Source organism: Propithecus coquereli, unplaced genomic scaffold (assembly GCF_000956105.1).
Source record: "Propithecus coquereli isolate 6110/MARCELLA unplaced genomic scaffold, Pcoq_1.0 Scaffold26, whole genome shotgun sequence".
NCBI lineage: Eukaryota > Metazoa > Chordata > Mammalia > Primates > Indriidae > Propithecus > Propithecus coquereli.
Genome location: NW_012148174.1, coordinates 6,710,855 through 6,737,543, shown reverse-complemented (window position 1 = coordinate 6,737,543; position 26,689 = coordinate 6,710,855). Strand labels below are relative to the sequence as shown.

The 26,689-nt window shown below is 34.9% G+C and overlaps 1 protein-coding gene across 1 annotated transcript in view; it reads right to left on the bottom strand.

The window, feature by feature from the left end:
* Nucleotides 1-7,069, bottom strand: part of MMRN1 (multimerin 1) — a 44,151-nt gene extending 37,082 nt beyond the window's left edge. Inside the window, exon 1 of the mRNA XM_012647174.1 lies at nt 6,480-7,069. Coding sequence (XP_012502628.1) covers nt 6,480-7,069 — 590 coding nt within the window. The remainder of the gene's footprint in view (nt 1-6,479) is intronic.
* Between the last annotated feature and the right edge of the window lie 19,620 nt (nt 7,070-26,689).

Sequence of the window (26,689 nt, the reverse complement as noted above, 5' to 3'; positions counted from 1 at the left end):
ATGACTAAAATAGTTGGGGAGGCAAAGAAACGGATGAGCAGATTGCTCCTGGCCCAACAATCTTTGATCCACTAGAAACTGGAAGAACTATGCACAGCAAAAGAGCCCCTGGTGTGACTCATAATTAGGCTGATGCTACCGATGGAATAAGCTCATTAAGGGATGTTAAAAATGTAAATATAATTTTAAAACCAAATTTTCTGAAAATGTAGGTTTAAAAATAGAAAATTAAGCATGGCGAAATGGTGACAGGCAGTTTAAAGGCAAATGCAATGATCCCAGACAAGCATTTTGCTGAAACCTAGAAATCCTTTGTACCTTTCTAGACTGATTATGGTGGATGGAGAGCAGTTACTTTGAAGTGTTTAGCTTTCCATGGGGTCATAACCCTCCAGCTAGCAGACTGCATTTGGGATCCTCTTTAAGGGTAATAACTCTGTTGCTTTTGTGCAGCCACATGTACTGAAAAAAGGTTGTATTGATTCTTTGGATTTTCCAAGTTAATAGGTAAAAGGTTTGTTCTAGGGCAAAGCAGACAACTTTGGTTATGAGCAAAGGCCTAGCTGGTTGAACATATAAAACAGAACGTGGAAAAGGAATCTGTTATAACTCAAAACTCGAAGGCTTGTGGATAACGAACTAAGAGAAGGCATTGTAAATGAAGAATGTGCTACACTTTTGATTGGTCACTTGAGAAACCCAATCTTTCGGGGAGCTAGTGAAAAGACTAAATTAAGAAAAACTTCCATTAATTGTCCAAATCATGGCCCAATCATACCCATTCTTATCCAGAACTGAGTAAGAGTGGACCAAGGATGCCTTTAAGTAACGTCCACACAGAATATTTTCCAAAGGAATAGAGGGCGACAATCTAAGAATTGACATTGTTCAGTTACACTACTCCTTGGAACTCAGATTAATAAGTTGCTTGTCATCCAATTCCTAAGAGGTGAAAATTTAAACTTCCATATTAATAATCTCTTGCTTTAATTGACACAATAGCATGAAGATACCAAGTCACGAGAGTGTTTATTAGAAGTCAAGGTAAAAGAGTAAAATCTCCACCATAAATCAAGCCAGTGGTATATAATCTTCTCTCAGAAGTTGAAGATTTTATGTTTGGGGGAGACATTCTGGATTGAAGGACCTTTGTTTCCTGTCATGAGATGAACTTAGAGATTTAAAGGGGAACAAGAGGAAGATGAGACAAAACAAGACAGACATGGCTGCTTATGAAAATTGACACTCTTTTGAAGAAATAGGATTATCTGGTGACAACCTGCCACACCTCACCTAACACTCACCCACGCCTCCCTGACTTGGGAAATTGTAAGATCTCAAATGGCCATTTCTTTACCTTGTTTCTAAAGATGACTACAAAGTACAAATGACAACATATACATATATTAATGAATTCATAAATGCCTCAGGGAAAGAACTAAGTCTCTGGTCAAATTTAATTTAGAGAAAAAAATATTAATTAATCCTTCATAGGGAAATAATTTATTCATGTTGTCACTAATGTATCTCATAAGGAACACTATTGTCTTAATTATAATATTATTATCACTTGCAAATAAATCCCAGCAAAAACTTAAGTTTGACCATGACTAATAGAAAAATTATGAAATGACAGTGTTGTATATCATTGTACACAAAACCCCTCAATTCCATAGCAATTAAATCCCCACCAAATTCAATGATGATAAGTGTGATTAACATATCCTAAATATATAAAAAGTATTCATGTCTTTTGAATAATAAGTGCTTACTACTTTTGCAAATCCATCTGGTTCATTTTATTCTCAACTCCATAGCAAGTCTGACATATGTGGTCAATTCCTTCTCTCTTTCTCTCTTTAAAATATAAATTAGTAAAAAGAAGTAGCTTATTTAATGAGGAAAATAAAATTTTAAAGACAAGATTTTATCTTAATAAACCTATTATTATTGATGTCAATCATCAGGGAGAAAAACATTCAAATAAAGCCTCATATGGTTCAACAGTTCAATTATTAAGTCCCTGAGGATAAATATGTGTTCTAAATTAGTAGAAAGAGAACAGATTTTAGATAGCACCACTAGTCGGGGTAAATGGTCTCCCTGGCACACTATCCTAATTCGAGAACATCATTAAAATATCACGCATCCAAATAGCCAAAAAAGGTAGAAGCAACTCGAGTGTCAAGGACATATATAGGGCCCAACTTTTTTTTTTGCCCCAGACACAAAGAGACATGACTCCTGCTTTGCTTCCTTAATGACCTAATAAATTCACGTTAACCATAATTGCTTGTATGTTTCAAGCAATTTTTCAGAAAAACGATATTTTTAAACAACAAAGTATGATAATAATTTACGTTTGTGGTTTATTTTCTTTTAGTCAGTGTACCTTTATATAGTTATAGTTCATTCTCTTACAATATTATATGCACTATTCAAACTTCGATAAAAGCATTAGTTTATAAAAGAATCATGTAAATAAATTGATATTTAAAATAAATTTTTGAAAAGCAATCATGCAAAGCTCAGATCATGGGGAGTTTCCAATACTTTAATTTTATGGTTAATTTAGGCTCTAAGGAGAAATCCCTTTTTATGTACCAACTTCTGCAATTAAATTCTTTTGTCAAGCTTTTGATAGTGGGCATGGTACGGTGAATATAATTGAGTTTTCAATGATAGATGACTACACAGTGCCTCAGAGTCACGAATTATTGTTTATATACAACATTCTCAGTGCAAAGTTTTAGGAGAAGGAGCTGAATGTATCCCCCATGGCAAGATATACATGAAATTTGCTTTTAGGATCCAATTTCCAATTTTAAAATCAAAGATAATAAGTTTTTTCATGTGGTTCGTTGAATTAAATGTGTATAACATATATGTCTTTTCATAAGTAACAGTTCTTAAGGTCAACTTTATATTAAAGATTATATTAAACCTTTTTCATAAGTTTGTTTTATTTTACCTAATTGTATTTTTTGGTTTTTTTCTGCAGACTGATTTCAGGATATTCAGAGCATTGCAAACTGTTTCTGTTCCAGCAGGTGTCAGACTTTCCCAGTGAGCAGACCACAAAGGCAGGCTAACTTGCTGTGATGCTTAATTCTATGCTTCATCGAGTTCCTGTAAACTGACTTTTTTAACGTTTTCGCCTACATAGTAAATTTTTAAAATTATAACTGTATATTCAGAAAAACAGAAGGTGTGGAAATACAAAATGTTTTCACTTAATTACCAAAACTATACAAGCATTCATTAAATTCTAGCCTATAAAATACAATATACTATATTTATATATTTAGTAGTAATTTAGTGAGTAGATACAGTAAAATAATGAAATAAAGAAAATAATGAAATAAAGAAAATGATTAATGAGAAAAAACTGATACAGAATATACTTTATATAGTATTTGTTTCCCTGGCAGTTATATAAGAGGTGCATTTATTTCCCAAGGATATAAGAAAATACCCTTTTGTATAATAATATGTTTCTTTTTAGAATTTTATGACAGGTAAGAATAATCCCTTTTCTTGGATGCCATTAGACCTAATAATTTTGCAAACAACACGTGAATTTAACTGATCAGTTTCTTCACATCTAAAACCTACTCATTGATACAAAATGAGCAGAAAAAAATGCGTATTATGATAGCAGAATTAATTTAATGGTTGGTTTTATAATTTTAAAACAATGATTTAAATCAGGTATTTCTTTTTTTAATTTACAAGTAACCTAATAAAACGTTTGAAATTCATCATTCTAACATTATGTTAGAAGTCATAAATCATTTCACTTAAGCTACCTCTTACACATAAAACAAATTATGTAGCTTTCAGAAAAAGAATATAACAAATGAAATTTTAAAACAAACAAGTAATTAAACTCTGCAAAAAAGCATCTTGTTTTTCTGCATGTTCAATTTTTATCTTCCTTCTGGCTCACCTCATTAACATTTTAACATATTTATGGCCACTCTGTATATAAAATAAAATTTAAAAAGAAACAAAAACAAAAAATGGAAATCTGGACTGGCCTTGGTTTCTGATTCATTTTTCATCTCCCTTTTATTGCAAAAAGAAAAAAAAAAAAACCCTCAAAAACTGCTCAATAGAGTTGACCAGAACTGCTGTCTCCTTTTTTTCACCTTCCTTCACGCCTCAGTTCACTGCAACCAGAGTGCAGTGCTGGCTTCACTACTTCACCGCCATGCTAAAACCCTAGATATTTTCAGTCCTCATTTTATTGTCTTTTTAACCAGTATTTCACATTATTGATCACTTACCTCCTTCTTAAAATATTTTCTTCCTTTGCTCTATGACACCACATGTTTCTAGTTTCCTTCCCAACTTCTCTGGGTAACCCATTCAAGGCTCTATTGCAGGCATCCGCCACATTAGTGCATCAAATATCGGAGGCTCTCCAATCATGATTCTGCGCCCTTCTTTCTTTCAAGATCATCCATATGTATGACTTAATATACTTCTATACATCAGTGCTTTCCCAGATTTAAATCTCTAGTCTTGATTTCCCCTCTGAGTGCCAAACTCATCCCATAATTTGTTATTCCACTGAGTTTTATTGAGCTTTCTATGTGCCTAAAACTAGGCAGGGAAGAGAGCAGCTGGAAAAAAAAAAAAAAAAAAAAGGCAAGGCTGCTGCTCCCATAGGATCCACAGGATACGTGTTCTATTTTGGAAAGATGTAAAATACACCGCTGTCTACATAAATAGAACAAATGACTCAAATAAGTGCTATGAAGAAAAAAATAAGGATGATAAGGAGTGGGGAGTGAGAGGATAGACAGCTTTACATTGGCTCGTCAGAGAAGGTCTCTTTGAGGAGCTGACATTGAAGGTGAAGCTGCAAGTGACATATGAACCCCTCATTGTAAATGCTATGGGAAAGGCATTCCAGCAAGAGCCGAAGGAGTTTCCTTGAGATGCATATTAACTCGACATGTTCAGTCACCAGAAAGCAAGCCAGTGTGGCCGAGGAAACGAAGCGAGGTGAGCTTGGATTGTGATGGCAGCTTAAAGACCAAATTTCACAGATTTCATGACGCACATCTCTGAAATCAAGAATGTATTTGAAATCAATGGCACTTTTCAGTCACGACCGGTCAGACAGTAGTTATTGCCATTGCCTTAGAAAATACCTTCACTGGTTTCGTTTGTATTTTCATTTTAAGTTTTCAAGAGCGTGACAGATGATAAAGATCTCAGTCTGAGAGTAAAATAAATCTAGAAATTCTAAGTAAGGTAGTATGATGAAATCGCCTTGCTTCTTATTAGAACCTAAAATAATGTGTCACATATTGTAATGAAGTCTTACACCCCAAAAATGCATTAATATGATTCACAAATTCAGAAGATCTCTCGCTTGTGTGGATTATGGGAGGGAAGAGTGGAGAGATGTGGCCAGGTAGGTGACTAGTAGTGAACAATGGTGACTCGGAACAGGATGGGGTAGCCAAGGCGGGGAGAAGCCGAGGGATTTGGGAATAGTATTCTATCCTCTACTCTGAATAGAAAACGAATAAAACACTGACCTGCCAGGAATTTTTGTGTTTGCCTGATTTGGTTTTTAGTCCTTTTGAAAGCCTTCTTTAACTGTACCACTTTTAGCTTTGTTTCATTATTTTACTTCAACAATTCAAATTGCTCTAACTTTAAATCAAAATCAATTTGAAAAATAGGCTTTTCTGATTGATCACATTCGTGATGATAACACAACTCAATATAATAGCAGTACTAGTAAATTTAATTCGTTGAGCACCTATTCTGTGAAAAGTATGCCTCAAAGCATATTTCATTAATTTGAATGTGCATGATAACCCTGAAAAGTTGTATTTTTATCTGCATTCCTGTATTTAATCTGTAGTTTACATATGAAGAAACTGAGGTTCAGGGTGATCGGTTGACTTGTTCAAAGTCATGGATCTAGAAGGCAGTACTGGAGCCAAGGTTGCAGGCCAGGTCTCCTTGGTTTGATTTTTGATAACTGTATATTTGACAGTTTCTACAATGTTGCTATTCCCACATTCAGATCTGTTCATGTCCCAGTTTTATTGGTTTTTATCTTTCATATTGTGGTGTAATTGAGGGCATGATCAACACATCCTTCCTTGAGTTGAATTAAATAAGCTAACAGCCACCATGGTGCTATTTTGTTTGATAGTGACAATCCCCAGGAAAAGAGCCTCTATAAGTGAATAGAAAAATGACTTGGACTATTTCAGTTAAAACAAAATTGCTGGATTTTATTTGTCCTTTTCCCCATTAGAGAAGAAAGTAATTACCTTATCTAACTGAAATGATGAAATGACAAATGGAGTTCAATTTCATCTTGAACCTGAAATCATTTTCTGGGAGTGAGGCAGTTTAAACTGTTCATTTGCAATCTTATAGATCTTATATAGTCAGAGAAAGAACAAATAAAATAAAATAAAATAAAATAAAAGAATATTTCTTACTTTCCTCTAGTTGTTTCAAAGCTTGGTTTTTGGTAGTCAGTTCTTTGGCTTGCACGGCTGTCACCTCTGCTGAGGTATGTTTCCCGCGGGGCTCGATTTCCCACGCCTCCAACTGCGTTTGGAGAGATCTCTTGTTGAGTTGACTTTTGGGCAAAGCTCTGAAGGAATTTCAGTGTCGAGTTGGAAAGGACCACTGACTCTTCTCCAGGATTGAACTTGGTGCTAGGGTTGGTTGGGAGGGCAAGAATTTGTAACTTTACCACTCCTTCTCCTGTCTTCTTTGTGGGTGTGAGGGTTTGGTTTCCCAAACCTTCAGGAGGTGCGCCTGTCTCTGAGGGAGGCGGTGTTGATTTCAGGAGACTCTCTTCAGAAGTTCTTGCCTCAGGAGTTGGAGTTATCTCAGCTGACATGATCTGAGTGGCTGGCAGCGTTTGGAAACCTGGTATTTTATTTAGAGGAACTGAAGCAGATGTCATAGTCTTCTGGGAGTTTCCATCCTCAGCTGTAGTCCCAGGATGCTTACTGTTACTAAGCCCAATGTCCCCGCTCCATAAACTAAAAAGCAGGACAAATAATCTTGCCCCCTTCATCTCAGTAGTTTGAAGCAAGAAGGCTCATGTACGATCGGGGGACAAAGTCCTTCAGGCCTTTCTGCTAGCTGCTTCCACACTGAATCTGCTAAGACGGGGCTTTGCCAATTTGCAATATGTAGAGGAAACAGGTTTCTGTGTTTTGTGCAGGACTCAGGAAGTTCAAGTTCCTGTTTCTGTAGGTTTTTTGTGATCTGTGACCTCCTGTAGGATGGCTCTATGGAAGCAGTGAAGGGTCTCTGACAAAGCTAAGGGTAAATGGGAAAACACAGACAATTATTATCAGGAAAACCCATGGGAAAAACATGCAGTAACTTTCCTGTCCTAGGTACACTCATGTTTCATGTTTCACTGATTTTAAAGAGAAGCTTCATGTTGACAACGGGGAGTATAAAATTTTGCTTGTGTAGGCTGAATAAAGGAATTTAACATTTTGTTCTCCTACCTAAAGAAATTTTTGTGATCCTTCTTATCCACTATGCCCTTCCCTGAGAGCCACATTTTGTTCAAGTGCTTATCCATGTGCACACACGTAAACATAGTATTTCTATTCTTTCATAGACCACAAGCTGAACTATGAAAAAATATGTATAGATATCTCCCTATTTTTATAAATGCATTTCAGCGGTATCATTACTTGAAGTTAACCTCAATGATTATAAGTAAAAACAGAAAAGGAAAGCATAAATAATTAAATTCTACAGGTCTACACAGAACTCACTTTAAATTTTGCTCTTAGAACTTCTACCAGAGATGCCCATTAACAGAATGAATAATCAGAATTTTACTTTCTCTATTTTCCAATCCTGATCTAGTGGTTGGGGGTAATTAATAGTTCACCACTAAGGAATAGATGAAGAAAAAGTGGAGTCACATGAAAATAAACACATATAATGCTTTCTTTATTGTAGTGTAAAATTATGCTAGTTTTTGGAAACAGAGAACTAAATAAATCAAAGAGCTGTCTGTAGTTTATTTTGTTAGAGATGATTCATGGGATTTATGATTTCATTTCTCCAGCAAATCTCTGATCCTCAGATTTCAAAGAACCTCTCCCGTCTGTAAAATTCCATAGTAGACTCTTTAGACAGATATGTAAGCTAAGTTATAACAGCACATTCATTCATTCAGTAGTAACCTAAACCCTCAGTTTGAGCAAGGTCCTCTCTTAGGTGCTGGGATTATAAAGGAAAGCAAAAATATTCTTGGCTGTCAATTAGCTTATGGTCTGTTATATGTTATTTGAAAGCTGGGTCCATGTGTAATTAATCTTTCTGTCAACTTCTGTGTCAGGTATCAGACTCTTACTAAATATTCAGTCATGTATCATTAAATTATTATTAGATTTCATTATTTTATTATTATTAGATTATTAAATTATTTCTTTCGGAATTGGAGAATTGGAAACCTAGTGCCTGTTTGGTTCTGTATTATTGTAAATATTGGCTCTTGTCCTTATTCCTGGACAGAGGACATGAGGATTTCAAACGAGGCTTAATGCTTCCCTGAACTACTAACTATTTGGTCTTAATACTTTTTTCCTCCTTCAGTGTTTGTCATTCATTTCTATGAGCATATTGTTGACCTATCAGAGAGTATATAATATGGGATTATTTAAACTAAGACACAAAATAATCAGCAACCCCAACAGACTTGGATATGAGGTACAAAGCATCTGTTTCTCAGATAAACCACAGAACAATCCACAAACCTTGCATTAGTGAAAGAGCAAAAGGCTCCAACATGGACAATTCAGGAAGCAATTAGTTACTAAAAAGAACAATGAAACTGCGTAATTTTGACAATACAAGCATGGTTTTCAGTACTAAGAAAAAGACATCACAACTTCTTTATCTGGAAAAGAGAGAAGCCACTACCTTTGGCTTAGAGAAGAACAGTAATTCAATAAAATTCAAGTAAAATAGTTCTATTTAGTATACAATTTTAAACCCATTTTCTTAGATTTAGTAAAAGTAGATAGGTTGTCTTTGAAAGTTTAAAAAACACCCAGAGTAATGTCACTCATGAATTTTTTTTGTGTCTACAGTTTGAAAGACCACCTTGATCCCGGTCAGGACAAGTGGATTTGGGGATAAAGGATACCCCTTGGATCTATAACTGATAACAAATAGCTATCAAATAGTAATAAAAACTGAATGGAGCTAAGCCACTCATTATACCTCTTGTAAGGTATGGGCCAATAATGACTTTTGCTCACCCACATCCTAGCTTACAAGTGACCTTTGATCAAAAGGCTAAAGGTTCTGTATCTCATTATTGATCTACTAAGCCATGTTGCATTGCAACTCTTCAGAGAATCCCCAGTTCATTCAATGGTTTGGGGTATATGGATTAGCCTTTAATTAGATACATAAAATATTTGAACTCCAGAAAATATCATAGTTCTAACCTCAAATTCTGCTTTCTAAGGCTCATTAGTAGTCACCAAATAACAATTAAGAAAAATAATATTCCTGAGATGACTGCCTGAAGAATACTCGGTTCATTCATTCTTCTAGATATTGTAAATACCATTGTTGGATGAAACTATACTATCGGTTTTATATACCTAGACCCCATCATTGCGGTATACCCCCATTTTCCACTATGTTGTTTACATTAAATTATGTTTTACCATATTGCCATTTATTCACTTTGAATATTTTATAAGAAAACTATCATGAAACTCATTATATTATGTGCTATCAGGAGGTTTAGGTCATTTTTAATTTTATCATAAACATAGGATTGAATATATACTGCAAAAGGAGTTATTTCTAGGTGATAAGATAATGAATTTGTTTTATTTTTCTTTTTTTCCTTATAGCACGTATGAATCAATGTTCTAACCACAAGGAGAAAAAAGCAAAAAAACAAAAAAATGTGAGTTAAAAGAGAACTTGGATTGAGGCGTTCACTGTAGATTGTGCTATGTGTTATTCAAAGCCATTTTTATAGCTGCGAGAGTTATTATTCTTTGTAAAATGTTGGGTGTATGGAATAACTTCCACTTGATTAACAGGATTTCTCGGCAACTTCTTTATTTTTTATATAAGAAATTCTTATTCTCTTAAAATAGTTCAAAACATCTAAATATGATTTCATTATAGCCCTCTGTAAGTTGGAGCTGTCAAATATAATTGCAGAAAACAAAGTTCTAACTTTTTTCAATTTTGTTTTTCGAAGTTGTTTGAAAAATATTTAAAACCTGTTAAATTTACATACAGACAAAGGGAATTTATGGGCATACAGCAAAAGGGCTGGGAGAAGGAGAGAAACAGATTTCTGCATGATTTTAATGAGCCAATGTGGTAGTTAAGTTAAATTTGGCATATTATTTAATTCTCACAATCATGTTAGGTAAGTATTCTATTCTCCTTTTACTCAGGGGAAATTAAGCTTAAAGAAGTTAAATAACTTCTTAGGGTAACACACTAGAAATTGATAGAACAGATATTTATGCCTAGTTCTGATTCTTTCTACCATCTGATAATGCCCCTAAAAAGAAATAGTAAACATTTAAGTTTAGAGAGATTTAGAGAAAATAATGTTCAAATTGTCTTAAATTTATTAAATTCATTTTCTCAATTGTTTTTAACGTTTTCATTTTTTGTTTTTATCTCATAGCTAAAACACATATTGAGATACTTCTAATAGTCTAATGATTTCTATTAGTTTGAGTTTATGACGTTAGAGGAGAAAATTTGTGTTTTTATAATATGTTGTGTTCAGTGCAATGATGACTTTTCCTTTGGTTGGGTGCCTTTTTCAATTCCGACACAAAATTGTAAGAGCTGATGTTGCCATATCCTTGACAGCACAGCAACCATACTGCCTTCATTTTCTGGAATGGAACCTCCAGGAAAGCAAAAGACTGCTGCATTCTGAGCATCTAGACGGTAGACATTCAATAAATATTTGTTGAATGAACGAATGAATGGATGAAGCTATGAATGCACTCTTATATATAGTAGTAACACCTGTCAGGGAGATAAGGAGAGAGGAAGTCTCTATTTTACCTCCTCATAGCCACACAAAAGAAAAAAAAAAAAAAAAGGAATATAATGCACTTTTTCTAGGAACACAACTTCAAAAGTCTAGAATATTCTTTCGATCATATTGCGTCCTGTAAGTTCCTCCTAAATATAATTCAAAAAGCCCATTGCTTCCACACGTTTACAAAATAAATTTGAGAAGGCTTATTTTGAAACCATCATAGCCACCTTAGAATCATAAAGCAGACTAAAAGCTGTATAACAAAGGATAGTGAAGCAGTAGCGATGCCAGAAAAATATAAGATATGTAAATAAGTTAAAATTAAGAACAAATTTAGGTCCTAGTGGACTTTCAGGAAAGGGAATATGGAAGTATAATGAATTATATAATTCTTAATAGTAAGTGTGAGAAGCATATTAGTTTCTAAGAAAAAAAAAACACAACATATTTTTACTAACATTAAACTTTTAACTTTATAATTAAGAACATAAGAAAGAACACACTAATAAAGATGTCCAGATGTCCCTCATAAGGAAATGTCTGTAGGGATACTTTGCAAAGCTATTCTCTTGCTTATTTTATATTTCCCATCTAAGTAGAACAGTACCTTTGAAGTGAAACAGTTAATTTCAAAAGTTTTTAAGATTTATTTTTCTTTTGGTCATTTCAGAAATAATGTTTTCATTTCCTTAAGAGAAAATTATATCTGGTTATTAAGTGATTATCATTAGTGACTTCTGCTTCAAAAAATATGGAATAGACATATTTGCCCTAGTCCTCCTACTAAAGTACATCTAAAAATCCTGGTATTACATATAAAACAAATGTAGGTAGACTCTGAAGGGTGGAGAAGAGAAGGCAGGATGGCTAGGTGACCCCGAGGAACAACCCAGTATTGAGTTCCTAACCACTCCGCTCCCACCAAACACCGTGGAAAGCAGCCTCACCCCTGCCAGCCAAAGCTGGATTAGTGTCAGAGAAGACCAAGAGAGGAGGCAGAAATGTCATCACCACGGAGGCTACACTGGGGCTGCTGCCATAGCTCTCCAAAGGCTGAGTGAAGGGAAGAGAACTGAAATAAGTCGCTTTGAGGCGTGCCAGGTCTTCACTGCCTACACTTTGGAGGAATGGTCCTCCCAAGGCTGGAGATGGGGCAAGAGGCTGGACAGGTATCTTCCAGGGTGTAGAAATCTAGGGGCGGATCTGGATAGAAAACTGAACCCACCAGAGATTTTTAAAAATTGATTTCTTACTGTAAAGTGGAAGAAGATCTCCCACAGTGTTTTAATCACCTCTTCTTCACCCCCTTGGTAGGGAGGAATTCCCATTCTAGGGTATGGGGACAACTGAACACATGACCCAATCCGACCCTGGATAAATTAAAATTGGCAGCAGTGTATACACATACTCACAGCTCCGGGGAGGAAGACATGGCAAGGCACACCGGTCACGCAGGGCTTGCACTTGGGGACACAGTGGACGATCGAGGACTATGGGAGGCACGCTTTGTAATAGCAATAGTACATGGTGTTCCTTGGCTCCCACAGGAGGATATGATTGGCTTCTTTGAATACTTCTGTGGGTTGGCAGGAAGCTGAAACCCACTACTCAGGGATAAGCAAGGGCTGTGCCTGGTCCCCCTGATAAGGGGGCCTGGGTATTGGACCTTATCCGCAAGAGCACAATGGGGAGGGAACTTGTGGTTTAGGCCATCAGATGCCCTCTGGTTTCAAATGTCAAGGCAGCAGCACATAATATTGCGTCTTAATTTTAGGCCGTACACCACACACAATTTAGAAATCTTTTTCTCTGTATTAGAAAGGATAAAGAGCTCTCCAGAGCTTTGCCCGTGCTCAGATCTCAAGCTTAACTGAAAAAACAAACAAATATTCTGATCATGCCCTCAAAGTAGTTTAAGAACATGATGAGTTCGAACTAATTAAAGCTACGAAAACTTTGGTTTAGAGTAGACCCAGCTCAATTATAAATTGGGGTAACTCAGCTCCCACAATAAAGGCCTGACAGGATAAGGAGTCTGTCCTGCTCTGAGATGAGGATTGCTTACTACAGTCTTTACTGGGTTTTTTTTATTCACAATGCCCCTATTGATATAATCAAAAATTATGAGACAAATGAAGAAATAAGAAAACATGGTCTATGGTTAAGAAAGAAACCCTCAATAAAAAGAAAAATCCAACTGAAATAAAAATCACAGCAATATATGGTAGAATTGATAGCATTTGTAGTTAAAATGAAGGAAAATTATAAGCTGGGTGTGCACCACACCCATTAGGTGTGAATATACCCATCTTCTCCTCTGGGAATGGACATGCTTGTAGCTCTGACTCAGGCGGGGCAAAGACAATATATGTAACCTAAACATTTGTACCCCCGTAATATTCTGAAATAAAAAAAAAAAGAAGAAGAAGAAGCTGGGTGTGGTTGATCACACCTGTAATCCCAGCTACTCAGAGGCTGAAGCGGGAGGATCACTTGAGCCCAGGAGTTCAAGGCTGCAGTGAGCTATGATTCTGTCACTGTACTCCAACCTGGGTGACAGAGTGAGACCTCGTCTCTAAGGAAAAAAATGCAGGACAGCAAGAGCATAAATAGCATGCAGGCATGTAGATGTGTAAATGGAATTAAACAGTTGTAAGGAGGTTTTTAAGTTACATGTAAAGAATAAAATATTATTTGAAAACATACTGAGATAAGTTAATATACATATTTTAATTGCTAGAACAAACAAAAATGTAGCTTAAAAATCAGTACAGGATACAAAATGGACTATTTTAAAAGTAACTCATACAAAAGAGGGCAAGAAAGAACAGGAGGGAATAAAACAGATGGGACAGTTGGAACAAAAAAAAAAAAAGAAAGAAAGAAAAAAACAACCTAGAAGGGAGATTGAAACTGAGTCGTGTAAACTAGTACATTAAAAATAAGTGGAATAGGCTGGATGCAGTGGCTCACGCCTGTAATCTTAGCACTCTGGGAGGCCGAGGAGGGAGGATTGCTTGAGTTCAGGAGTTTGAGACCAGCCTGAGCAAGAGCGAGACCCCCATTTCTACTAAAAATAAAAAAAATTAACCAGTCAACTAAAAATACATAGAAAAAATTAGCCAGGCACGGAGGCACGTGTCTGTAGTCCCAGCTACTTGGGAGGCTGAGGCAGGAGCATCGCTTGAGCCCAGGAGTTTGAGGTTGCTGTGAGCTAGGCTGACGCCACAGCACTCACTCTAGCCAGGGCAACAGAGCGAGACTCTGTCTCAAAAAAAAAAAAAGTAAGTGGAATAATCATTCCAATTAAAAGTCAATGTTTGTCAGACAGAGTTAAAAAAACAACAAAAAAGCAAGGCTTAACTATCTCCTATTTTAAACAAACATTTTTTAAATATTATAAAAACAAGTTTAAAGTAAAAGGGTAATGAAAATAACATGCAAAGTGTAAACCTGTTAAAGGTTAGAAAACTGGTTCGACTGTATTTATATTAAACAAAGGAGACTTCAAGACAAAGAGTATTTTCAGAGACAGAGGGAGATTTCAAAACATTAAAAAACTTAGTTCATTGAGAAGACATAATAATAAATATAAGGGCATAGAGTAGAGCTTCAAAATACATGAAACAAAAAAGGGAGAAATAGACAAATGCATTCTCATAATCAGAACTATTAATGTCCTTAGTAAAGTAGACAAATAATTAGCAATGATATAGAAATTTGAACAAAATTGTAAAACAATTGTACCTATTTGATATTACAGAACATCCAACAACTGCAGAATATATACTTTTCAAATGTACATGGAACAATCATTGAAATAGAATATATGCTGGGTCATAAAATATTTTTCAGTAAATTTCAAAGAATAAAAATAATAAATAGAATATTCTATGAACACAAAAATATTAAGTTATGAGTAAATAAAACTAACATATTAACAATACTTACATATTTTTAAATGAAGCAACATACCTACTTCTAAATAATCTATTGATCAAAGTAGAAATCATGGGGGATGTTTTAAATATTTTTAACTGAAAAAAATCAAGAATTGTGCAGCTTTATTACTTTAAATTCCTATATTAAAAAAGAAGAATGGGTGAAATCAATGAGATATGCTTCCATTTTAAATACTAGATTAAAAAGGTTAAAATTTTCCCAAAGTTAGTAGAAGAAATAAATAATAAAAATAATAGCAAAAATTAATGCAACAGAAATGAACAAAGAATCGATAAAATCAGTGATTTTCAAAGATGATTTTTTGTAAAGATGAATACAATGAATCAACCTATAGCAAGACTAATCAAGAAAAATAAGAGAGAAGAGATTATCAATGTTAGAAATAAAAGTGGGAACATCACTAGGAGACTACAGACATTAAAAGGATAGTAGGAGGTATTATGAACAATTTTATGCCAATATATTTGACAATTTAAGTAAAATAGATATATTCTTTAAAAAAACTTAAAATTTTAAACTTTAAAAATTAATAAGACATTAAAAAATCTAAAAAGCCCATTTGCAATAAAAATTTTTCCACAAAGAAAACTCCCAGCCCAAATGTCTTCTCTAGTAAATACTATTAAATATTTAAGAAAGGAATAATAAATGTCTTCATGAACTCTTTTCAAAAATAGAAGTGGAAATAATACATTCCTATTTAATTTATGAGGCCACAAAAGCTAATGTCAAATATTACAAAACAAAATATTTCAGGGAAAACAAAATTTCAGACCAGTGTCTTTCATAAAAATAAAAGCAAAAATATTCAACCAAATAATAGCACTATGTAAAAGGCCTTTTACCAAATACAACATATTATTCAAATATTCAGATACAACAAATTTAATATTTTTATTCTTCTGGAGACCAGAGATGGTCTATAGGCAAAATGTCAATTTAAATTAAATTGATATTTACCAAAAACGTAATATGCCTAGGACACGAAATGGAGGAAAAAAATACAGTATGGAACTAAGAAACTTCACTGTTAGAATTGGTACTAAAATCAAGGTTTTTAAAACCAAGCCATTAGTCTTTCTGTACCTAACTCTGACTTCATTCATAGTCTCTTAAAATCACCTAAACTGAGTTAAATTTAGAGCATAGAAGATTTTTTCTAATTTTATTAACAGAAGCAAAATGTTAAATACTGTTTTCAACAACACATATATTAATATTTAAATATTGTTAATCCAAAATAATATTGATACAAATGTTTCAATATCAGGAACATGGATTTATAAAAAGACAGCAACAACAAAAAAATTAATGGTAAATAATTGAATGGCATCCCAAAAATTCTTTCTCTTTTTTATATGACAAAACCCACTTAAGGTAGAAAAATTAGGGGCAACGATATCCCCCCATATTATAGTAATTAAATTAAAGAGCTATGGTCATTCTTCTCAAGGTGATTGTAACGCATAAACATCTCCAAAATACTAAGGCAATCTTTCTGAGAGGGTTATTTTCCTTAATCAGCAGGAAGGTGGTTACTATAGTATCCTAATTTTAATAAACTTAGCTTGAATTTAAATATATCCCCACTGCTGACAAACTCTTATTAGTAAGAAATTTAGGAAATAACCAGATACTGGAAACAAGAGTTATAATCAGAACAAAAAATACAAAAGTAGCCCACAAAGCACTTTACATTCATCTGAAATATTTTCAATAATAGTTAATGCATAAATTATTATACACAACTCCTTCATTACCTGTATCATTATGATTCAATTTGCAAAGGCCAAAATAAAAGTTTAAAGGTAGTTCTACCCAAGTGGAATCAGTATACAACTTGCAACAATACATCAATATTTGAAGAAGGTGTACAGCACTTAAATGGGTAAAAACATGAATCAATACTAGATGAACCAATACCAGAGCTCTGGTAACAGCAGACTAGAAATAACATCTTCCATTCACCATGAGCACCTTTGACAACACAAAACAGCTTTTTGTCTCAGTACTTCACTTAAAAGAGAAAAGGCATATAATTCATTCATATAAACATTAGAATTCACGCAAAATGAAAACACCTGCCTCTACAGTTAGAAGAAGTCATTTTTAACAAAACAAGTGCATCCAATATTAATTCTCAACTTTCAGAGAGTTTTGCATGGTCATGACTAGAAAACAGCCACATTCCCCTGGAGTCCTTTGATACTTTAAAATACACTGTTCCTAAATTTAAGAAATGTGTTACGAATGTATTTGCTTCAAATTTACAAATGTACTTTTAGTTTTGAAGTATATATTTGCCGGGTTGGAATTTCAACTTAACTGGATGCTAGCATATACTCCAATAAAATTAAGAAATTGCCTTCATTGGCAGTTAATTTGTTGCTTAGCTTACCCTATGCAAACTGTGTTATCTCTGGTTAAATTAAAGGTGAAGGAAATTAGGCACTCGAAACGTCCCAATGAATTATAGGCAAAGAAATTTTCTGGATTTGCATTGAAGGAGCCAATAAATGCCTTTCCCCTAATTTATTAGTGTTCCTGCTTCAAATCCCAGTAGGTAATATATGCATTTACTTTAATGAAGCACATAGTTTTTCTCATTTTTTTATGGACTCGTTCCCTCTCAATCCTTATAACTATATCTTTTAGAACCACAGGCCACGTAGTGTAGAAAGAAATACCAGGTTTGACCCTGAAACCTTTTTCTTTAACATCCGTACTCTGTCAAGTACTGGCTGGTGTGATCTTGGACATGCCCTTTGATCTCCCCAAACTTCAGTTCTCTCCTCTGTATTCTTCTTCCCTTGATTACACAGGTCACTGCCTAGGACTGTTCTATACGTTGTAAAGTAATATATAAAGGTTAGGATGTTATATGTAGAAACCAGAGCTGTACTTTATCAAGCCTCTGCTTAATTTCCATCATATTTTCTCTCCCCTTGCCATGGCCTGAACCCACTTAGCCTTGAATTTCTTTGATCTTCAAGGCAATGTTATTCTTACTCTAAGCACCAGAAAGCCTTTATGCGACTTACCTTTTCTATAAATTCTTATTAGACAAGTTACACATTTTCTGAGTTTTCTTATGCCAATAGAAGGGCAGATTAACACTCATTTACCTTCTCCAGGTAATTATAGGACGTAATTGTTAACTTGTGCAATGATTTTGTGCTAAGCACTCTATTAAGTGGAGTATAAACTATATTATATCTTATTTAATTTCTCCAACAGCCCTGTGACAGAGTGACTCAGAATCCCCATTTTAACATGAAGTCAAGTAACTGCCAAAGGTATGGCATCCGGGAAGTCACAGAACTGCCATCGGAGCCCAGGCCCTTTTACTTTAAGGCTTAAAATAAACCCTCTCCCCCAAGGTAACTTGATTTCATATTTTAATTTAGATTCTTAGTAATTTTGTTGACACACAGAAGTCAACTTCTGCTACATTAGAAAACGGATGGAAACAGCAAACCCAGAGCTTGGTTTCAAAAGAAAAAAAAAAGCAGTTGTATTTGTAAATATACTAACTGTCCCCCCAAGGGTTTCTATACCCAGAGCAATCAGAATATCTGTAAAATAAAACGAGCATCACACTATGTCCCAAAGATGAACAGTTTCACAGCACAAAGTTTGTTGATTTAGTGGTTGATTTAGCCTGTCAGCTAAAGCGCTATAAGTGATAACATGATAACAGTAGTCAACATAAATGCTTTCCTTCAGGCTATTTTCATATGTCTTGTGGAATTCTGCTAGAAGATCTTTCTCTGCACACACATTACTGGATTATAAATGCCACACATTTTTTAAAAAAATGAAGACTCTTTCAAAAAAGTCAATGAATGTTACACAAAGTGTTGAAATATTAGTACTCAAAACAGACCTGTAATCTCATTAGAAGCAACAACAGCAAACTTTTATTTTTTTGAAAAAAGCAGAATGTTAATTAAAAAAAATATATATTGGTAGCTCTTACCTTAATTCTTTGCCCGTGGTGTATCCTAGATGCTGACGTACAGAAACCTCTGTTGGCTTCTCTGTAGGCTGTCTCCAAATATTCATTTATTTCCAGAAGCAGAGAAGGGGGAATTTAAAGGGGGCGGGAGAGAAAGCCACCCTTACAATGGCCCTGCCATTATTCTCTCAGTGAATGCCTAGCAACAGAAGTCCAGGGACCTAGAAACTTAGATGCCTGAGGTCACTGACCCCCAGCCTGTCTCGTGTCCTTTCAGTTAGCCCAGGACCCTAGAGCTCTTAGCGAAAAATATCATCCAACCTGAAGGTTTAGCCACCACCACGATTAAAGTGTTCAGAATAATGTAAGGCTAAGAGAATTCTCTCAAATATATTGATGGTATTATATTTTGTTAATACTATTTAAGTCAGAAAATAGGCACAAGAAAATATTAAATTACCATCTTAAATTAAGGGACTAAAAAAACCCCTTGTAATTAACATTTATCTGTGAAAGTGGAAAAACCAACAACATTTTACCTTTAAAACATATCTGTAAAGGTGGAAAAACAATTCTACCTGCTAGAAATGAATGTTGTAATATCCAATGCCAGTCAGAGATCAATTTTTATTATAAAAACTTTAGATAGTGATTTGACTATCTTAGACTTTTCAAATTTCATCTTCCAAAAGAAATCTCCCTCAAACTTGAAGGAGACAGATAAATTTGCCATCAGTCAGCATATGATTGTTGGAAAAAGATGATAGGATGATTCATTAAAGTTGAGTCTCTTTTGTTAGCCCAGGTGCAGTAACGCGTACTGGAAAATGACACAAATTCACATTTTTCTGGAATTTGATGAACGGCATCATCAGCATTAAATCATTATCTCCCTACTCTCCATCAAGTACCTTCTACTGAAGACCCCTTAATAAAGGGGTCTTAATAAAGGAAAGGCAAACGTAATACATGCACAAAGAGAGAGACATGCTGTTATTGATTTTGAGGGAAGAAAGAGGGGACACTTTTTTATTTTTATGAAAAACTTGTTTAACCTTTAGGGAAATATTCAAAGAAAACATTTCAGGCTTTCTAAAAATCCAGATAGATTTTATCACTAAAGGTCCATATGGCCTAAATCAAATGCTGCTTTGTAAATGTGTTGCAATAATGTTGGAACTAAGACCTAATATTACTAATTGTAATATGTGGAACAAATGCTTATTCGAAAGAATGCGAGGCCTCCGCTTATTCCTGGGACTATTTTCACTTTCTATGCTCTGTCATCATTACCTGGGCTGCTTTTGTTATTTTCTTTTCTCTGATATTTCATGTAAGTTTAAATGCATGGAAGCTGTTAAGTATATAACCTAAGCCCTCTATAATTGAAAAAAAATAAAATATCAGATATGTGATGTAAGTGATAGTATAGTGAATTAGTTGTATTAGTCATGACAATCAGAAAAATTACACAAATGCATTATATGGATTGAGCACCTTCATTTAAAGTCACATATAATGCCAATTTTAAGATGCTTATAAATATAATTAACTGCTCGATCCTCTCCCTAATTTAGTATTCAAGAAAGATTAAAATACTTTTAAAATAACATGCACTCAAGGCAAGGCTACATGTACAACGAAATTGTCATTACTCTTTAAGAAATGTCACCAAATTGGGTGTTAGTTTAAACAAACCAATTGCAAAATGATATTTTGAACAAAATTTTTTTCTTGAAAATTACAGAGAAATTGCAGCTTTAAAGCACATGCAATTTTGTTTCTAAACAACAGATGGCACTATCAAATTCTAGATTCACATTATAATTATTTTTCTATCTTTCTCTTTTTTAATTAAAAAAATGCATAATGACTGTTTCATCTTCAGAAACACAAGTAGATTTAATTCAAGAATTAGTTTTACTGGTGTTCAACCTTGAAGAAAAATGTTTTGTACTATCTTGAATAAAATATTGCTTTTTCAGAATTAACATCTAATAGTAGTTGAGAAGCAGATTGATCAAATTTTAGAAACATTAACATTAAAATATATGAAATCAAAGCTCATAATCAAATTGATTTACCCCAATAGCAATTTAACCCTCCACTTTGAAACCATGATATTCTCTTCTGAGCACGGGTGGAGCTAAGGATGGTCTGTGGGGGAAGAGGCTGGACTGGGCTACTCTAGAGCTACATAGCCATTGGGAAGCCCCATGCCTGACAGTCACATGGAACTTACAAAGTAAAATAAAATAAAGTAGCAGAATTTGTCTTTTTCTTTCCCTCAAGAACTATAGTCAAGGCTAGAACATATGGGGAAAGAGCTGAGAAGGAAGAAAGATAAAAAAAATTCTTTTTTTCTGATAGAAGATAATAATACCCCAGTCTGGCGTAGGAAAAGCAGACTCATTTATTGTAGAATTTTGCCATGGACTTGAACTCTTTGGCAAGAGTGTTTAAAGTCAGCAACTTTATCTCAACGACTCCCTTATTCTGGTCTACCTTGGGGCTGTCAGTGAGGGCCAGAGGTAGAGTTGCCAACTTTAATCATTTATCTGCTTATGTGTCCGATTACACCCTACTTTCAGCAATCCTGGTGATATACCTCCGTTATGCCAAGTGTTTTTCCTTAGAACAAAGTTCTGGAAATTTAGTCTTAAAATATTCTTGATCTGTCATTATCCCATTTCTCTTATTGCTATTCTTTTTTTCTTAAAAAATATATACTTTTCCTCTCTGATGTTTTCTTTATATCATTCAAGAGTAATTTATCACATCTTTGTTCTCCTCACCTAGCAAAATATTAATAATTTATCCTTTAACATTTTCCCTACCTCATTCCTTTCAAATTCTTATTTTGCTTGACAAAATAGATTTTGACTATAACTAAAAGGTATTAATCTCACTTAATATACTTTTTGTATTTCAGTATATCTCTTCATATATAGCTTAAAAGAGATCCCCATTTTAGTTTATTGTTCACTATTCCTAGTTCTCTATTGAATTTATAGAAATGGATTGTTCAACTATTTTAAGTATACTATGAACAGTATAAATTTGCTCTGCTAATTTAGTAACATTGAGAGAAAGATTTAATTATCTTTACCTATTTTCCCAAGACTGAGAAACAAAATCCATAAGTAGTCACTCCCCATTTCCAGTTATGTAAAAGTCTAGGGCTTTATTAATTATCTTGGAATGTCATGATGTTCTTACAAGCAAAACAAGATAAATATAAGGAATGTCTAAGGTGTATTGAGATCTCTGATAGGGGGGTATCAGGTAAGAGTGGGGTTAAAGCACTGAGAGCTGCCAGCATCCTGTTGACAATCTAGAGTCCAACAAAACAGTAACAGCAATAACAGGAGTAGCAAAGTGAAATGTTTACGGGTGACAGACATATATGTAAATGAAGAATAAAGATCAATTTTTATTGAAAAATATAGATATCTAGTCCATCTTTCATATTTCCACTTTTCATAGAGATACAGCACATTAGGATTAGTATAAACTGCAAAAAGCAGAAAAATGCAAAAGAACAACGGCTTAACTAGAAATAATTTCTCTCTTGGAAAAGTTCTGAGAAAGACAGTCAAGTGCTAGAATGGCAACTCTGTTCCAGAAAGTTCTCAAGGACCCAAATACATCTAAGCCACTTCTCTGCCATCTCTAGTTTATATCCTGTGTCTCGAGGGTTCAAAATGACAGTAAGAGCTCTCTCCATCATATCTGTGTTGCAAGGAAGTGGAACAGAGAATAGATGGAAAAGAAAAGGAAGCAAAGAGTGTGCACGAGATGTCTTTTAAGGAAGGTCCCAGAGGCTGCTATAAAACACTTCTGCTAACACTTAACTGGCCTTAATTTAATCTCATATCACACCAAGCTGCAAGAGATGCTAAATGTACCTTTCTTTCCCTCTACCTGGACATTATTATAGAGTATCGCTCAACATACAGGCCTATGTAACCACTACCAAAAAGTAAGAGTGGACACAAACCTAATCCTTTACCTCTAGTTGGAAGTAGAAATGCTGTATTACTAGTCTCTCTTTCTGTCTCTCTCTCTCTTATTTTTGGTTTTGGCAATCAAATCTAACGAATTTGATTGAAAATAAGATCAAGGAAAATGCATTATACGCTGTTGTTATGGTAACTGGAATGGTTGAAATGTATGCATTATTTTCACAGCACACATAATACATTCCTAACCATATATTCTAAGAAATTGCCACAGGGTTTGCTTAATGACAAGAATATAATGGAATATTCGTTTCTCAGTTGGCAAAAACACAGTTTTTACTAATTGGACAGATTTTTAGCAGATCTGTAATTTATTTGATTAAATTAAATTTTCAGCTTGTTTTCAAGATGAGTTATTGGAAATAAAAATCTAAAGGTCTAAACAGGAGAAGTTAAAATTTGAATATTTTTGGTTGAATTACTTCTAATTTTCACTTGTAATTCACTAGCAGAATAAATAAATATTTCCACTGGATAGGAACCATCTCAAAGAGAACATGACAAATTCCAATATTACTAGGGATTTAAAGTAACCTATAGATTATGTTCTGTCTCATAGTCCACAAAATGTTATAACTCATATATTAAATATTAGGAAAAAATATTGTTTATGACATGACATGTACGTGCATGAGGCATGCATGTGGATAAAGAGAGATAAAGTTGTGAAAAATTTTTAAAGTTTTATCTACAGTCAGAATTTTCATTTTTCAAAAACAAAATGTAAACTACTCAAGCACAACAAAATCAATACATATAATCAAAAACATTTGTACCCCTGTAATATTTTGAAATTACCAGCAAGGAACAAAATGACCATTTTTAAAATACACGTGCCATGGTTGTATAAGATGTTAATAACGTTAGAGGGAACTAAACGCAAAATATACAGGAACTCTTTGTACTTTACAGTTCTTTTGTAAATCTCATATTATTTCAAAAGAAAAAATTTTAAATATGTTCAGTCTTAAAATATATTAGATACATTTATCTAAAGTTGTGTTAGGTTCATGTTAATATATTAATAAGGTTACATACAAGAAGACAAAGGATAAACCTAAAGTGAGTTTGAATATGACTGTTGTTTTAAGTCATTCGCAGTCAACCTTATGAACTACCTCAAGTGGGTCCATGTTATCTCCCAACATATAAACACATGGTTACACGCAGCATTTAAAGTACACAGCAGGAGCATTGAGATGTAAGGATCCACTATGTGTCGGGAAATGATAAAGTCCCCCAGCCTCTCATCCTGTGTGCCAGGCTGTCTTAGGGAAAGCACCTGCTACATCCATGAACAATGACCAATGGGTTTGAAAGGCAAGTAAGCAGAAGTGTTTATCCCAGCAATTCATGAAAACATTGAAAAAAAGAAAAATGAAGTCAGCTTTCCTCAGAACTAAAGTTTCTTCCTGCCTTTTTTTCCCACAGTTAAAACTGCCACTATTGTTCCAGATGCCCACGAGAAAAAAATGAACTCAGAAATGCATGCTTTTGTCGCTGAGATACAGGTTTGTTGTTCACACTCAACAGTCCTCTCCACTGCACCCTTCCAGTTCAGCTTGCTCTCATAGATGCTGCCTCTTGGTGCTGCTTACATAATTCACTCCGTGAAGCACGATCAGATTTTTGTAGTGAACGTCCATATCTCTGGGCCTTCCCTGATGCCCACTCCCCCTCCCGTCCCCATGTACATACATACTCGTTCGAGCATCATAAGACTCAATACTGAACCCCGGCATTTAATTCTATGTAGTTGAACAAATGGAAAGCACATTTTACTCCAGGCTGTGTTTAGTCAACACTTTTATTCACAAAGAATTAAGATGAAATTCTTGCACTTGAGGAAAACAGAGGAGAAATTGGCCATTTAACATTGTTCTCTTTCCTATTCTCCAAATGTACCGCTTGGTATGTTTTCACAAACCTAACATACCTATGTAACCAGCACCTGGATCAAGAAAGAGATGATAACCATGACCAGAAAAGCTCCCTGTTCTCTTAGTAATCACTCCCAAGGGTAACCACTTTCCTGATTTCCAAGAGTAGAGAGCACTTTTACCATTTTTAGTTTTTATATAAATTTAATCATACACACACACACACACACACACACACACACACGTACACACATGTACACACTTCTTTGGGGTATTGTATTAGTTTTCCATTGCTGATGTAACAAATTACCACCAACTTACTGGCTTAAAACAATACATATTTTTTATATTAAAGTTCTGCAGGTTAGCAGTCTGACATAGGTCTCACTGGGCTAACATTGAGGAGTTGCCAAGGCTGTATTCCTTTCTGGAGGCCGTAGGGGAAAATCTGCTTCCTGGCTTTTTCTGTCTTCTAGGGGCCACCCATAGTCCTTAGATGGTGGCACTCTTTCTTCGTCTTCAAAGTTAACAATGATGTATCACTCGGATCATTATTGCATAGTCACGTCTCCCTCTGACTACAGTAAGGAAAGTCTCTACACTATTAAGAACATTAAATTGCTATTAACTGATCAACACTTAAGTGCGCATATAGTAGTAACATTCATCAGATGTCGAGCACATGGGAGGGGGGAAGAGGGGATGGATATATTCACACCTAATGAGTGCGGTGTACACCTTCTGGGGGATGGACACGCTTGATGCTCTGACTTGGGAGGGGCAAAGGCAATACATGTAACCTAAACATTTGTACCCCTGTAATATGAGGAAGAAAAGAACTCGCATGATTAAATTGGACCCACCTGGATAAATCAAGATACTCTCCCCATCTCAATACCTTCAACCTTAATCACATCTGCAAAGCTCCTTTTGGCATGTAAGGTAACATACTCACAGATCTTGGGGATTAGGATATAAACATCTTTAGGAGGTCCTTCTTCTAGGATGGAATTGGTCATAAAATATGCATATATTCAGATTTAGTAGGTATTGCTAGTTTTTCAAAATGGTATATCAATTTTTACTACTATCAGCAGTGTATGAGTTGTCAATACTTAATATTTTTGTCTTTTTTGACTTTTTTCTGTTCTAGAGAACAGTATATGATGTGCGCCTGAGTTCTCATTAATTCTGAATTTTCTCTGTTTTTCAAATTGCTGAGTCAAGAACTCTAAGGGTGTGAGATATTACCCTGCTTACAAGCTAACAAGTTAGCCTGCCACAATTTTATGGATTCTTGCAAAAGACACGAGATTCCTGGGTCAGAGATGAAAGAACAGTTTATCACTCATAGGAATAGCGGGGACAAGAATGTCTGCATTTACTTCAGTTCCTCACACCCCAGTTCCCACAGGACGGCACAAAGAGGGCCAGATGTTCCCTGTGCATGCAGGTTGCTGCATTACAGGAGAGGAACCCCTTGCTTAGGGCACTAAGCATGTCAACAAGATTCTGACTGCTCAGTCTTGCCCAAGACATACCTCTCTACCCAGTGGGAAATAACCCACTGGCTAGGCTTCCCTCCTGGACCTGATCTGACCAGAGAGCACCAGAATGATTCTTTAGGTGTGAGCCCCAGACTTCTTTGGGGTATCTGGGTGGCTCCATAGCCGGTGGGTCTAGGGTATCAGATTAGAACCTGCAAAGGGAGAAGGGACTGGCCCATAGGGACCCTGTTCAGGCTGGGAGTGCCTTTCCTGAAAGGCACTGCACACCCTTCAGATCCTGGCACAAGTTACCC